Source organism: Natator depressus, chromosome 3 (genome assembly GCF_965152275.1).
Source record: "Natator depressus isolate rNatDep1 chromosome 3, rNatDep2.hap1, whole genome shotgun sequence".
NCBI classification, from domain to species: domain Eukaryota; kingdom Metazoa; phylum Chordata; order Testudines; family Cheloniidae; genus Natator; species Natator depressus.
The window spans coordinates 161,286,352-161,302,479 of record NC_134236.1 but is presented as its reverse complement, the minus strand read 5'-3'; the positions used below and the strand labels follow the sequence as shown (position 1 = coordinate 161,302,479).

Sequence of the window (16,128 nt, the reverse complement as noted above, 5' to 3'; positions counted from 1 at the left end):
AGCAAAGCATCAGCAGACAATACCAAGCTCTAGATTAGTTCCTTTGTATCATGTCACTGGAATCTACCATGTATATTTATATATCATCTATATATCAGATTGTATGCTAGGTCACTTACAGTTCTATAACAATTGTCCCAGGTTTAATTTCATCCATCTCCATGAAAGCAAAGCACTTGGTGCTGGTAAATCTCTTCTTGGGCTTATAGTGTTTGAATTCAAAGAAAATAGCTGCACCTAAAGGTGGAAAAAGTTATCAGAGAAAAACTAGTCAAATGTTGCCTATAACAGATTCCTTGGCATGAAAACATGACTGTCATCATAACCTGTTCTACATATATCAGAGACAATTGCTTCTATTATTTCTCTAGATCTCCTGAATCGATGAGAAAATTCACGTTTCTTGAAATGTCAGAATTACTCCCCTGAGCTCGTACCCCCATTCTGTTACTCATGAATGGCAGAACCACAGCTAGACAGTGTGACTGGTCCAAACAAGTGTAACAGAGTGTACTAGTTGAAAGCAAAATATGCCAAGCCACTACTCTAGGACTTGCACTGAGCTATAGCAGTGATCACACAAGAAGTTGCTACTGCACTGTAGATTCCGACCCTGGCTTGCCATGCAGTAACTTGCCATGTAGACAACCCCTGGGTCTTGAGCCCCATGAATCTTCGTGGCAATAGTCTTGACATTGCTCCTACTCTGGCTGCTCCTCCAAGTAGAAGCAGTGTTAAGACTACGGCCCTGAAGATTCATGGACCCCATTTCAGAAGTCTAAAATTACCCACCTTTTGTTAGTTTTTCAACATGTTTCTGGATCTCAATGTCCACATTAAAATGAACATAGGTGTCCTCTTTCCTTGAAGCCACCGGAGTATCCTGCACAGGGGTCAGGTCTACCCCATTCACATCTGGAGGAAATAAAAAATTTGCCCCTTTTAAGGTCAAACCTCTTAAAAAAAACTTGTCATTTTATCATTAGCATACATGCACTTTCCATCCTAGTATTAACAAATCTTATCCATAATCCATATTTATTACATCCTATCATCAGTTCATTGGGTTCAAATTCCAAAACCAGCACTTTATCTAGAATCTGCATCCTCTCTCTTCTGCTTCAAAAAGAGCCCCCTGAAATCAGAGTCACTATTCTGTCACCTTCCTTTTTGCGACAGGTCAGAACTAGTCCATTTTATTTTCAAAAAGGGCAATTTTTATGCTTGCCAGTGAAGTATCAAATTCCCTTTTGAGGAAAGTTTTCACATAGAGCTTAAAGGTCTATTCTGAGAAAAGTCTATGAAAAAATACAGTTGTAACTCATTACCTCTAACTGTCCAGATGCAGATATACCTGCTTTCCTGGCTAGAAACAGTACTCACTACTTTTCACTCCTATCGGCACTCTAGAGCCGGCACAGGTATCGGGGAGGGAACTGGATTCCGTTATGCGAGCACAGATTAACAATTGTGTTGCTCCAGCATAAGCCAGAACAAGCAAGACTGCTGCTTGTTCTACTTATGGTTGTTTGACGGTTACTTTGTCCCTTCCCACTTCCGCCCTCCTCCCCCCACCTGTTTGTTTCATCCATCTGTTGTGCCTAAGCATATGGTAAGGTCGTGAGCTCTTTGGGGCGGAGGCTGTCTTTTTTATTGTGTGGGCACGTGTGTGGCAGTGCCTAGCACCTGAGCCCTGATGAAGGCATCCAGGGGCTGCTGAAATACATTAACAATTAGTCAGTGGCAGAACTCTTATGGTTGAAGAGTTAGCCACCAACTTTCAGATTCCAGACAGATTTTAAGGGTATGGAGTCAGAAACAATGAACGCGGCCTCACAATGCCTTTTTTTAAAAAAATTAAACCAACAGTCACTTTTCTGAGTAGACTCACTTTAAAAACTGGGGAGGGGAATTAAAGTACACCCCTTCTCATTTCAAATAGGTGGTACAGTCTCCCACTGGGGAGCTAAGAGATTGATAGGTAAGTGGAAAGCAGAGTCAGACGATCATACAATTTGATAGCATAGCATTGCTTGGTAATTTCTGCTTCTCAGAAAAATACCACATGTACTGTAGGTCAGGACTGAGGGGCAGGGTTATATGAGGAAAGCTTGCACAGCTCTTGTACGCGCTACCCTGCCTCCTGCCTGCAGCTACTAGCATTTGTGGTTTTACAATATATAATTAGCAAAGGGGAAATTTAACACATTTCGAACAACAGAATAACGTGACAGTTTATAAGATATTTGCTTTTGAACTCTGAAATTTCATTACCCAATATTAGGATGGTGTTAAAAATTGGTACTTTACTATTAGCCAAAAGTGAAATGCATTCCTTCATGCTTGATTTGACCTAGATCGGATGTTGGACTCCAACAATAACTGTAACCCCTGGTCCCACAAATCTAGATCTCTAAGCCAGCTGGGGGGGCAAAAGAACAGAACAAGAAATTACTGACAAGGAATACTTGGGAGGGATGCGAGGAATGACGTGTAATTAAAGAGTCTAAAAATAATGCTGAAGAACCACAGCAACATTATTAAAAATAAACCTTTTGCGTCTTCAGCGTCTCACTGGGAGAAATGCTGGGTGAATGTGTGTCAGGAGAGAGCAGGATTCAGGCTCCACAGTTTTCCATCAGACAGAAGAGGCTTCAGACTGAGGGCTTCTCTATCCAAACAATTAGTTTGCTGCAAGCGGGGGTGTGAATCTGCTCCACACTAACTGACATGGACCTAGTGTCCATGTGCACCCCGCTGACATGCACGAGCAGTTCGTTAATGCACTTTGGTCTAGTACTCTCTTTGAGGCAAGGCTAGATCAAAATACTCTTAATGAACTCTTAATACAAGTCAGCAGGGTCCACACAGACAAGCACAGCGAGTGCAGCAGGCTTGTGAGGGTAGATTCACACCCCAGCTTGCCACAAACTAAGTGTTCATGTAGACAAGCTCAGAGACACAGGGTACATCTAACACTGCACTTAAAAACCCGTGGCTTGCCATGCCAGCTGACTCGGACTCAGGCTAAGGGGCTGTTTAATTGTGGTGTAGTCATTCAAGCTCAGGCTGGAACCCAAGCTCTGGGACCCTCCTACCTTGCAGGGTCCTAGAGCCTGGACCTCAGCCCGAGTTTGAACATCAACATTGCAATTAAACAGTCCTGCAAGCCTGATTCAGCTGGCAAGGCCCAGCCACAGGTGTCTAATTGTACAGTAGCATACCCAGAGAAGCAGGGGTCTGAACGTTTAATATATTCACAGGAATCAAGAGAGCGGAGGAAGGGTCATATCCACTTGTTTTGGTTGATGGATGGTGGAGGAGATGCAGGACCCTACCCAGAAGCAAAATCAGAATCTTCTCATCCTTGACTAAGATAACTGCCTCGTAAAGCCACAAAACGATTGTACAGAGAGAGGCGCTCTGAGTGCCAACAAGAGTGCTTCACTGTATGGGGAAGAGGGAGCCTAATTTCCCTAAAACACATACGTCCCTTCACAGAGAACAGAAGTCAGAACACAGCAATACTTACCCTTTACACTAACTGTGATATAAGGATCAATGCACTGCCCAGCATCTTTCAGACCAATTTTCTCTATTCTGATAGTGAGTAACGTCATCCCGGGTTCCGACGGCAACCTGGGTAATAAAGTACCTGGCAACAGAGAGCAAGCCAAAACATTAACCCTTTGGGACTCTTACAGCTAGGGCCCTACTTCAGTCCTTCCCCCATTTGCATTGCTCACGGAAGCCTTTGTCCACCACAACGTACAATGGACAATGAGAAGGGATAGGGATTAGTCCTAAGGCCAAGGATTTGTATCCTGATGAGACACACAGTTATCTAACACCAACAGATCTCAAAGTGGTTTACACATTTATAGGGTGCAAAGAAAGTGACCAGCTCTGAAGTGGACAGTGGCAAGTCAGTGCATAACATATTAAATAACACTGAGAGAGACGGGGTAACATCTGTTTACAGGAAGTGCTGTGGGATCTTTAATGTCAAGCAGAGCAGACAGGACCTTTGGTTTTCAGGTCTCTGATTTGCATGCATTGTAAATTGCGATAGAATTCCATTTCTATAGCTCTTAAGGGCTGAGACCACCCTGCTAGGATTAGAACTTGTGGTTACAGGGTGTCCAGGCATCCATCCACCAGCTTCATGCTTATCATTTACAACTAGTAAAAGAGATGGGAGCAATAGAAAAGGGACTGTTGCACTGGTATGAACCCCACCACCTAGTGAGATAAGAGAAATACCAGATCAGCAAGGTTCTTCTAGAGCAGTGTTTCTCAATGACCAATCCGTGGACCAGCGCTGGTCCCGGAGATTTCCCTGACACAGTTTAAGGAGGCAGCAAGCTGGTTCCTGGTATCAAAAAGGTTGAGAAACACTGGTCTAGAGTATTTAGCATCTATTGGCATTAGACATCAAAAGGCAGCAGCATAAAAAAATAAAAAAGCATTTGCCAGAACTGAGAGCATGTGAGGGATGCCAAGTCATTTCCAACTAAACATTAAGAAAATCAAAGATGTTCTTATGCTAAGATACAGACTGATGTTAATGGCAACATGGGTCAGACCAATGGTCCATCTAGCCTAGTATCCTGTCTTCCGACAATGGTCAATGCCCAGTTCCTTACCCCTAAAGCACCTAACAAGGCAATTATCGAGTGATCCATCCCCTGTTGTCCAAGAAGTCAAATACCCTTGAAATCAACCATAGAATATTTCCTTCATGCTGATTTTAGACAAAGCTGGGAGGTTTTAAGACAGAATCTGGTGTTAGTGGTGCTAGATTCACAAACAATGTAAGAGAAAGTAATCAAACTCATGAGCAAGTCTGATGTAAAGCCTTGTTTTTGATTGCAAGTTTTATGACTCCAGAAATGAAAAGAAATAATTTCCCTTGGCAAATGGAGTCAGTCATCCCCTCCACATGTTTAAGTTTTCTTTACTACATTATGACAGAGACACAGGCTTCAAAATAAAGGACCAAATATTCTGCCCATAGAACTGCACCCCCAGCAACCAGGACTTCTATAGGGGTTGTCTGACTACTCCCACCACCTCATTGGGGTCGTTAACAAGGTTGGAACCCAGAACCTTCAGTAACAAAAGCATGAGTCTGTATGGCCTCAGTTGACAGCTGTAATGACTTATGGCTTCTATACACCAGCCACCACAGGGGACCACATCTCACAGCAGAGTGGGTCATAGCTCCACTCAAGACAGGATTTGGCCCCCAGCATTTAATGTTGATGGGACAAAGACTGCTAACTGTAGAGTTGGGAACAGATGAATACAAACCAAAGACTGAATTGGATAGTCCGCAATACCAATGAAAACAGGCACCTTTCATGTTGGGGAAAGTTGCTGACACATCCTGCTTCAACACAGAGCCCTTTCTCTGGCACTGTGGTTAGCCATGGGTTTTCCTCCCATGTTTATTAGACATGCTTAAAATGAGGGCTTGTATCTCAACCAGCCCTTTCCTGTGCTCCCTACATGCTTGTAGGTGTGCCCTGCCTATCCTGTATCAAACACAAAAATGAAGGAGGCATGCCAAAGCCATCTCCAAACAGCAAGGAATCCAGCCAGGGGCATAATATAAAAGCTATGATTTCAAGTCTTCGCCAGCTATTGCTTGGGAGGACAGAGGGTTTTTGTTACCAGTGGGATATTTAATAAGTAAAAAAAGCACTTTAGGAAGGGGGCAGACTTGGGCCTTTTCCTTGGGTTTGTTTTAAGAATTTTATTTTTTCCCATGTTAATTTACTAATCCTGGAGGGTGCTGGATTGACTGTGTGAAGTCCCTTATTTGCTCATAGGGTAGATGATAAGGAATAGCGATTCAAGCTTCCATCAGATGTCCCTCTCCACCTCCTGGGTCTCTAAGGCAGCCCAAGTCTCCTTACCATTTTAATCCCTAGCACCTCTAAGACCACTTAAGAATGTGACAGTTATGTATGTCCATGTCATACAAGCCATCATGTGTGTGCCTCAGGATTTGGATTGATCCATCTCACACAGGCACCATTAGTTGGTAGCAACCTTTGAAAAGAATTTGATCCTGTGGTCTAGTGGAGAAAAGACTAGACATGAGAATGCCAGTCCCTCCCTCCAGGGGCCTGTCAGTTTTTAACAGTCTTGAGTGAAACTATCCAGGAGATAAACTTCAGTCACTTTAGCCTAAGCGACAGGGAACCCTACTTATTTCCATGCAGGACACAGAACACACTGGGGTAACATGCAAGAATGAAATAGTGTATTTGTGAGGTCACTTTGTAGCCCAACTTCTGCCACAAAGCATTTCCGGTTAGCAATGCAAAGCCAGCTAGGCATGCACCCCATTGAAAGAAACCCAGCTATACATGCAACCAGCAATGCTGCTAGACAGAGAGCAAGAGAAATCAAGACAAGGAAAACAAGCAAGTTTCTAGAGAGACATCTAAGGTGCTACACTAAAACATGATCCTTCCTTTCTCTGTAGCTGCAAGTCAGCTCACCGGTTACTTATACACAGAGAAGCCCTCAATTCTTTCACTACAAAAACAATTATACTTTGACACTTAGAATTAAGATATAAATGAAAGATGCCACAGCAATGACTATACACATTAAAATGTTATCATACCTTCAATGACTCCTGAGTTAGATGAATGGTTTAGCATGTGATAACATGATGAAGCCATGCATGCAGAAGACAAGACCATGGACAATTAGACAATACAGTAATCTAATGTGAATTAAAAGCATACAGAAGCAAAGTCTACAAGTGAAGAAAGTACAGTGTAACCAACTGAATCAATTAGGACAGTCTGTTGCTTAGATTCATAAGCCTCAAGTCATGAATAGTGAATAGTTTATTTTATTTTTAATTTAGTTTGAGCCACAGAAAAGTGACAAGCCAACATCCAAGATTAAGTAATTACGCCACACAAATATTCCTGCATGAAAGGCAAAAGAAACCCAGATTGTGCCAAGTGGCAAGACAATTCAAAGCCGTTAGATTGTTTGCATTAAGGCTGACTTCCTTTTTGAAGGCAACATCAAACTAAGTGAAAGGCAGGGTGTGCAATTCATGCTACAAGTTGGGCAACAAACTAAATGTGTTAATACTAAGTTTACAGGGTGCCCTTACCTACTTTTGAAGGGTGGTCCTATCCTGAAAAGTGATTCTGTAAGAATGGCTCTGTGGGGCCCAATGTGTATTATTTCACTCTGATTTTATATCTAGTGTGCTAGGTTTACCAATAAATGTGTCTTTTCTAACAGTCAACCCTGCAAACCCAATTTAGCTTCTACGTCAAGCTGGGTTCTTCCCTTCTTGCACATCACTTGTACTAAAGGTTCTACAAGTTCCTAATTAGTGGCACCTGCGCAGCTCCACTGCCTTCACTGGGGTTGCAGAGGTGTATTTGATTGCAGCTTAGTAACTGTGCTGTTTATGAGGCTCGAGGAGGAACAGAATCCTGCTCATTCTCTCATCCCTGCAGAGCCAAGACATCTAAAAAGGAACTAAAAGCAGTAAACACAATTCTGTAACAACAATCAGCAGATCTGTGACCACACCCCGGGAGTCCATCTGCTCAGTAAGAAGGTACCATGTGTACCTCATTACTTTTCAGAACAGAGCTGTGTTCTGTTCATGTGAACTGAATGCTTCTTTAAGAAGTGGTGGGTTCAGAGCTCTGTGCATTTACCCTCAGAACAGGTGTACCACTGGGAGGCCAGTGCAAGCTTCTCCACACTGCTCTGCCATTGTACCTTCACCGACTCTGAAATGAAGATGCCACCTCTTGGAATGAGATGTTAATTCAGTCTCTGCGGCTCATTCTTGGTGTCTAACATTGGCATCAATGTATTTTTAACTGTGGTAGTTCTGAACTGTAAAAGACCTGTGAATTGAACTGGAGGCCTCAACCCAATTCTTACCAAGCATCACTCACTATATGGTGGTATTTTTCAATTGCTGCCAGTATGGGCAGGACTCAAAATAGGTGACCTAAATGCAATATGGTTGCACATTTCTCTGAGTTGCCCAGGGCCCTTCCAACTCTTTACCTACTTTAAGCATTTTAAGTAGCCAGTATGTTGAATGTTAGACACCCTGTTTTATTTAAGCATCTCCCTCTACCCCAAACCACTGTAGCAATTTTGCTTCTTACTAAGGTAAGATCATTTGGCTACAAAAGTAGTCCCCTTACTATGTGTAGGATTTAATCCTTAGATTCACTAAGAATATCTTCAACTACAATTTGTCATGTTACTTCTCATTAATAGAACTTCAGAGGTGACAAACACCAAAGACAACACAGACGTACAGCCATACCGAGAGGAAGACAAAAGCAATACCCTGGGAGATGCTTATTTAAAACTGACAGAACTCATATTTACACAGTTTCTCATGATAACAGCAAGACAACAGCATTCAGAAATTGCAGTTATATACTATACCACAAAGCTAGTCATGTGTAGTCTGCACACTGGCATTAAGATTTCATACTTATACTAAATCAGCAGTTGCATATATGAATCATTTATATTATAGTGTATATGCACAGATGAATAGAGTCGCTGCCCCAATTATGTTGCCTACAATTCTAGTACCAAATTTTTTCCCCCTTCCCAGAACTTAAATTTGGTAATTTGCTCTGAAGAAATGAGGAGAAACAATAAGGAGGTCAAAATCCCTCTGATTCTAATTTTCCACTCTCTTATCCCCATGAATCTTCAGCAGACAAAAATGTAATTAACAAGGTGTGTCTTCACTAGGACCTGTAGATGTAACAACTGCACCACATGCTTTCATATGGACAGTGATTTATCCTTTGGATAGCAAAACCAAAGCAACACCCCACAATAGTTTAATTCAAACTAGTATCTCTCACAAACGATTCACCATGAAAGCAAGACAAAAAATACCCAGCTATAATTTCCATCTCCTCACTGAAGGGACAAATATGGCTCTCACTGATTAACTCCATCTGGTTCAGCCACTAGTCCAAGATTCCTATGAGATATGTATTGCTTTGGTGTCTAACCATTCGAGAAGTTCTGTTGAAGATGATCCACGAGTGACTGGAAATGGCTTCCCCTTACAACAGCTTCTAAATAAGTCCCACGTCCCTTCCTTGGCATATGAAATATTTCAGATGATGAAGCTGGTCACCCTACCTGGAACTCTGGCAGGAAAAGAATCTGGAGACCCTGCTCCAGCTCCACCATCCTCATCATCTTCCTCAAATTCCAAGTTCTCCTCTTCTCCAGGTGCTAAAATCTTCCTGTAAGACAAAACCTAGTGACTTATCTTAAAATAAAGTTTACGATTGGAAAAAAGTCACCAACTCCCAGGTTTAGCGCAGAAGCAACACATTGTCCCAAGACACACGCTTAGCACTTTTGATCATCTGAATGCTATACGCACTAACCAAATTGAGCCTGCAAAGCTAGCATACAAATTAGACAGACAGACAGAGATTATGGGCCAAATTTGAGTGGACTCTAAATTTGGATACCAAGGGCCTGATTTTTCCACTAATTTCAAGTGACATTGAATGTTTAACAAATCTGAGGCACGAAAAAAGGCTATGGGCATCTAAAGTTTAGGTACCCCAAAATACGACGCTGCTTTAAAAAAAATTGTCTTACCAAAGCAACATGGCAAGTATGCGACCCAATGAGTTCATGTCTCCCACTTTTTTGCTCTAACCACTAGACCATGCTGCCTTTCATACCAATTCAGTTTTTACATGTACAAATCCACAGTTTTCCTTACCTGAGTGGGACAGGCTGAACATCAAAGGGGAATTCTTTATTATAGGTGAGGATATTCTTTAAGACTATAAAGAAAAAAAAAAAAGCAGACTTCATTTGCTAAGAAAACCAAGTTTACAAAAACAAAACAAAAACAACCTACCCTGCACAACTTAATGGTGCTTTCTGTGTCCATTCTCATGGTGTCCTTGTGACAGATACATCAAAATGCACCAAAGAGCCAGTGACAGTACAACTAGAATTACATCATCACAATAATGGTCGCTTCCACGTAATAGCTTAGCTCAAGATGATACAGCTACCCAGAAAGGCGAGGGTTTAGCCACATTTACATTGTCAGAAGTATGAAGAGAAACAATGAGCCTTAGTGTAGTGGGAACAATCCAGGGACAATAACTTTGGTACTGGCAAGCCTTGGCAGGAGTTCTCAGATGTTAGCATTACAAGCATCAGCTCCAATCAGATTGACAATTCCCCAGAACTGACATTCCTTAATACACACCTAGGATACATTTATAGCAAATACAGATTTATAGCAAATACATCTAGAACAGGTATTATTAAAGTCTGACTGTAGTGCTGTTGAAGTGTAATTTGGTTGAGACTTCCTAACCCACGTAGGCATACAAGGCAGGCTAACATGAAGAGCCAGGAAAATTCAGAGCAGAGCAAAGATTAATATGAGACCCTTAGGAAACCAGTGGATATTGAAGGCTGTAGCTGCTCCCAGGAAAGTAGCAGCAAATTTGCAGCTCTGCGCTTAGTACAGGAAACTTACCCATTTCAATTATGGGGTCTTATTCTCTCTTTCACATGCATTTCTTTTTTAAACCAGTAGATTCAAAAACAAAGTGGGATTTTCAGAAGCACCTCAGCTGGGGATCAACCTCCCTTCAGCACTTTTGAAAACTCCAGCCTCCGATGTTATCATCAGAAAACCCAGATGAAACTCCCCAATTTAAATCTGTCAATTTGTATGGCGGGGGTCCAGTTCAGGAGCAAGCCAAACTGGTTCCAAAGGCACAAATGGCAGTTAGGTGCCTAACAGCTAATGACTCTCCATGTGTCTTGGGTGCCTAATTGCTCTTTGTGCTTCTGAAATTCTCCCCCTAAATCTACATTCCAGCCAAAAAACTACGTTAAGGGTGTAAAGTCAAGCATTCAAAAATTAGGAAGTGCCAGAGTTACGGTTGCATATGCAACCTTAATTTGGCCTGCTTGACTGTATAGGTCACAGGGTAACCGGCACCTGTAACTGAAGTAGGTCCACCTCCAGTGTGTCAGAGCATTTGGTCACTTAAGAGGGTAGGGCAGCACCTGGGACTATAGAGGGAATTCCAGTGAGGGAGGACTGGCTGTAAGAACAGAAGTGGCTGAGAGTTACAAAGCAGGAGTAGCAGGACTGCCAGAGTCCCCTGGGAGAGAAGGCAGTGAGACCAGAGATGTGAAGGATGAGCTGAGGAATAGTTTTCTGGTCGATTGGTTAAGTATAGACAATTAAAAAAACTCTTAAGAGACTGTGGGAGTGGCAGTGAGTCCTTCAGAAGCTGGGGAGAAGCCTGTCTTGTGACAGTATACATTATGATACAGTCTTTACTTAAACGGCCATGTACTATTTCCTTCCACAGCACCCCTGCCTCATTCTGTACACAGAATGGATGGTGCTCATGGAACGGGTAGCTAGTCAATATTTATCCTCATCTGTCACCGTGCACACCATCCAAACCCTACAGTACATAAGGAACTATTCATTACTCATGGGGTTTTCTATGATGTTTGTGTCACATCTTTGTTCTTCATAAATATCAGTGATTTAATCTTCACAACACCCCTATGAGGTGGGATTTATTATACCAATTTTACACTTGGGCAACTGAAGCACAGAACTTAAAACCAATTTAAGAAGCCTAGGGCTTGATTTTTAAGAGCATTTGGCATTTTAACACATTTTATATGTTCAGAGCCCAGCTCCCACTGACCTCAGTTGCAGCTGTGACTACTCAGCACATCTGCAAATCAAACCCCGGGTATCTCAAGATAGATACCCAGTAAACCCCTCCCTACAGCCCCAGTTCCCTTCCTCCACTCCCACTCCCCAGCTGCTGCCCCTGCTGGGTTCCTGTGCCCATCATCCACCACATTCTTCACCCCCATATCATTTGATTTGGGTCAGGCAGCTTCCTCCTCCATGCTGCCTGGGTACTGGTAGGAGGGAGTACAGGTGGGATGCTCCTGCTCTCAGCTCCTTTGCCTGATACCACTACAGCCTGTGGAAGTGGGGAGAAAATTGCCAGGAATGTCCTGCTTGGTCCTTCTGAGTGGATGACACATGTGCAGTCTGGTCACAGATATGAGCTGTGAGAGGATGGAGAAAGCCCCGAGTACAGACCAAATCTTCAGAGAACTTAGCCGCCAAATTCCAATAAGTCTAATGAGCATGTGCCAACTCCAAAATTTCAGAAGCTCATAACCTGCCAAAATTCAGGCAAATTTTCATGGGAACCACAGAGGGCACCAGGGTGACATCCCTTCACCAATCAAAGAATGGAAGTAACAGAGTTTGCCAACTAAACAACAACTGTAAGAATTTTACTCTGGCATAACATTTTTCTCAAACCTATTCTACATAATTGCAGTAGAAGAACCTATTTACAACAGTACCTGAACGCCTTCAGCAACATAATTAACATCTGTCATGTGTGTGTTCTTCATGCATTCTCTCATCCTCCCCCCAAGAAGAGAAGTGTGGCTGCAGGGGAGCGTTTTGATTTGGGGAATATTTTTTAAATGTACATATTGCTATGCATTTATTAGAGAAGACTAGGTCAAAGTGCACCTTTACCTTAAGTGGAAGGTAGTGAGGTGTGTCATGGTCCTTGCTCCTGTTGGAGTTCACTCCACAGTCTCCATCTTCAAGGAAAGCTCCAACTCCTGGAAGTGAGCTTTATTCTTATGGTAGGAAGTTCCACTGTACCCAAGGATCAGAGCTGATGACCAGAGTCTGTATCCTGGAGCTTTAGGTGATATTTTAGATACCCTGGGCTCAGGCCACTCAGGCCTTGAAGATAAGGACTGAAACCTTGAACTTTATTTGACATTCTCTGGCATTCACTGATGCAGCCACTGCCACTTCTAAAATGTCAGACTGCCTACAGGAAATTAACTCTTGGCTGAAGAGCAGCTGGCTCAAGCGGGATTACTGTAAATCATTTTATCAGAAGCTGAATGTGAAACTGACTCACAGCATTCATATGGTACAGAATGTAGCTGCCCCGATTCTCCACGGCTCAGGCTTCCTTAAGCATATCATGCTTGGGCTAAGCTCCCTCCCCAGCTCCCAGTTGGCATCCAGTGTCAGTTTAGGGCCTTGGTCCTAATTTTCAAGGCAATTAATGGATCAAGCTCCACCTACATCAATGACCAAACTTTGATCTGTGAACCCCCATGACAGCTGCGCTCCTCCGGGACAATTCAGATCACAAAGACCAGGATGAATCATGAGAGCTCAGACAAGCATTCTCTGTGAAGGGACCCAGCTCTGGGACAAACTTCCAGAGGAGACCCAGGGAATCCCAAGTCTGACCCTGTCAGGGTTCCCTCCCCACTCTGAACTCTGGGGTACAGATGTGGTGACCCGCATGAAAGACCCCCTGAGCTTATTTCTACCAGCTTAGGTTAAAACTTCCCCAAGGCACAAATCTCTTCTTGTCCTTGGATGGTATTCACTGCCACCACCAAGTGAGTTAGACAAAGATTCAAGGAAAAGAACCACTTGGAGTTCCTGTTCCCCAAAATATTCCCCCCAAGCCCCTTCACCCTCTTTCCTGGGGAGGCTTGAGAATAATATCCTCACCAATTGGTACAGTTGAGCACAGACCAAATCCCTGGGTTTTAGGACACTAAAAACCAGATTCTTAAAAAAAACCCCAGAACTTTACTATAAAGAAAAAAAATTAAAAGAAGCACCTCTGTAAAATCAGGATGGAAGGTAATTTTACAGGGTAATCAGATTCAAAACACAGAGGATTCCCCTCTAGGCAAAACTTTAAAGTTACAAAAAAAAAAAAAAAAAAAAAAAAAAAAAGGGATAAACCTCCCTCTAAGCACAGGGAAAATTCACAAGCTAAAACAAAAGATACATCTGATGAAGTGAGCTGTAGCTCACGAAAGCTTATGCTCAAATAAATTGGTTCGTCTCTAAGGTGCCACAAGTACTTCCTTTTTTTAAAAGATACTCTAACGCACTTCCTTGCTATTACTTACTATTTCTGTAATTTTAGATGTATCGTTCAGTAGGAGCTGGATTACTTGCTTGGTCTCTCTCTGTCTCCTGAGAGTACACACACAGAGCACAAAAACAAAGCCTCCCCCACCAGCCCCATTTGAAAATATCTTCTTTCCCCATTGGTCCTTCTGATCAGGTGACAACTAGGTTAATTGAACTGATTAATCCCTTACAGGTAAGGGGATTCTGTACCTCTGGCCAAGAGTGATTTTATATTACTGCATACATAAAGGTGGTTACCCTTCCCTTTATATTTATGACAGACCCTCTTTAGAAAGTGGTGAAAAGCCTTCTTCTTTGAGAAAGCCTTTACACCATACGCAGTGCTTAATTTGGCAGGGCTTGCTAGGGCTGGGTCCCAGCACCTCTGGGCTTGGCAGTTCATAGCCCCTCTAGCGCTGCATCAGTTATGAATGGAAAAAAATTGCTCGAGCACCGGCACCTCTTTCATTACAAATTAAGCACTGACCATACGTGATACTCACTTCGAATACCCCTTCTATGACGACACACTAGCCTTTCTTTTTGAAGTCTGCTCACTTATTCACTAATTTGAAAATTCAACCAACCAGTTTCCCAGTCACGGATGTAAGCGAGTGAGGTTCGTCTGTAATTATTCACATTTGCCTTGAATTCTTTTTAAAAGGGATATTCTATAATCACTGAGGACTTGCCCATTTGCAAATTAGGGTTAGTATTGTTCCAGCCTTTTTTAGGAGGCCTGCTACTGAACTATTAAAAAACCCCAAACATTTTGCTTTCAATACTAACAGCATAGAGGGCTTTAAAAACATTGTACACCTAAACTTAGGCCCAGAATGAAGTTTTGTAGTATAACATTTTTGCAAAACCTGATAATTGTTTAATACTCTTAAATGTTCAATGGAAAGAATCATTTGGATTTTGTATATTTAACCTGAAACTCTCAATTTTACTGACATTATCTACCTAGGTGAGGATAACTGCCTCATCATCACAGTAGCTGAGTACCTCAGACACTAATGAATTCACCCTAACTCACCCTTGTGAGTAAAGTGGGTATCACCATTTTGCAGATAAGGAACTGAGGAACAGTGAGATTAAGAGATTTGCCCACAGTTCCACAGGGAATCTGTGGCAGGCTAAGAAGTGTACCCAGAGCTCTGGAGCCTCACTCCAGTGCCTTAATCCCCGAAAGGTCAGTAAGGGAGATATAGCTATTGCTTCTTGGAAGGAAAGCAGTTTTTAATAGCACACAAACACTACAAACAAACATTTTGGGTGAGGGACAGAAGAGGTTTTCATGAATTTCAAAATTCCCCTGCAGTGCTGGAAAACATAGCTAAGCAGTAATGTGTATGAGACACTGAAAGTGAAACCATCCAAGTTTAGTGAATTGCAAGAGGGAACACAGCCTAAAGACAGAAAGAAACTTGATCAGACTTTTATATTAACCCAGTATCAGAAAAAAAGTTTACACTTCATTTTTCATGTATAAGCAGCATTAGATTCTTCTCTGTTCTCAGAGAGAAATAGACGTGTTACTATGAATACACAACACTCTGAAAGACTTATTCAGTAATTCACCTTTATTGCCACTGGAGGACAGACAACAGTTATCAGTTGTAAATAGGAAAAAATTATAGCTCTGACAGGATAACAACTTCAGATATCGTCATGTATTATGCTATATGGGTAAAATGTAAGTAAAATAACTGAAATAAAGTTAGAAACAGCATATGTCTTCACAGGCAAAATGTGTAATTTAATATCTTAAACATGTTTCTCATGACAGAGCCTTTTTAACAAGATACCACAATATTTTCTGTCTTTAAATTAAATTACTACATTTAATTTGTCTGTTCTACATTTCAGGTGAGATTCTTACTTGATGTTGTTCCACTGATTTGAGCTATAGTGATTTACATCAGCTGAAAACTGTGTCAAACACCCACTAATGGTGGGATTTTTGAAAGCATCCAAGGAAGTTAGAAACACAAAGCCCATTGAAAGTGATTTATGCTCCTAACTTTAACAGGCAATTTTGAAAATCTCACTATAAATCTTTTACACAGCATTCT

The 16,128-nt window shown here is 42.0% G+C and overlaps 1 protein-coding gene across 1 annotated transcript in view; it reads right to left on the bottom strand.

Annotated features, from left to right (window-relative positions):
- AIDA (axin interactor, dorsalization associated) overlaps positions 1-16,128 on the bottom strand; it is a 49,860-nt gene that overhangs the window by 4,460 nt on the left and 29,272 nt on the right. The window contains exons 5-9 of the mRNA XM_074949218.1: positions 9,785-9,848; positions 9,184-9,290; positions 3,533-3,655; positions 793-915; positions 120-237 (exon numbers count right to left, since the gene is read on the bottom strand). Coding sequence (XP_074805319.1) covers positions 120-237; positions 793-915; positions 3,533-3,655; positions 9,184-9,290; positions 9,785-9,848 — 535 coding nt within the window. The remainder of the gene's footprint in view (positions 1-119; positions 238-792; positions 916-3,532; positions 3,656-9,183; positions 9,291-9,784; positions 9,849-16,128) is intronic.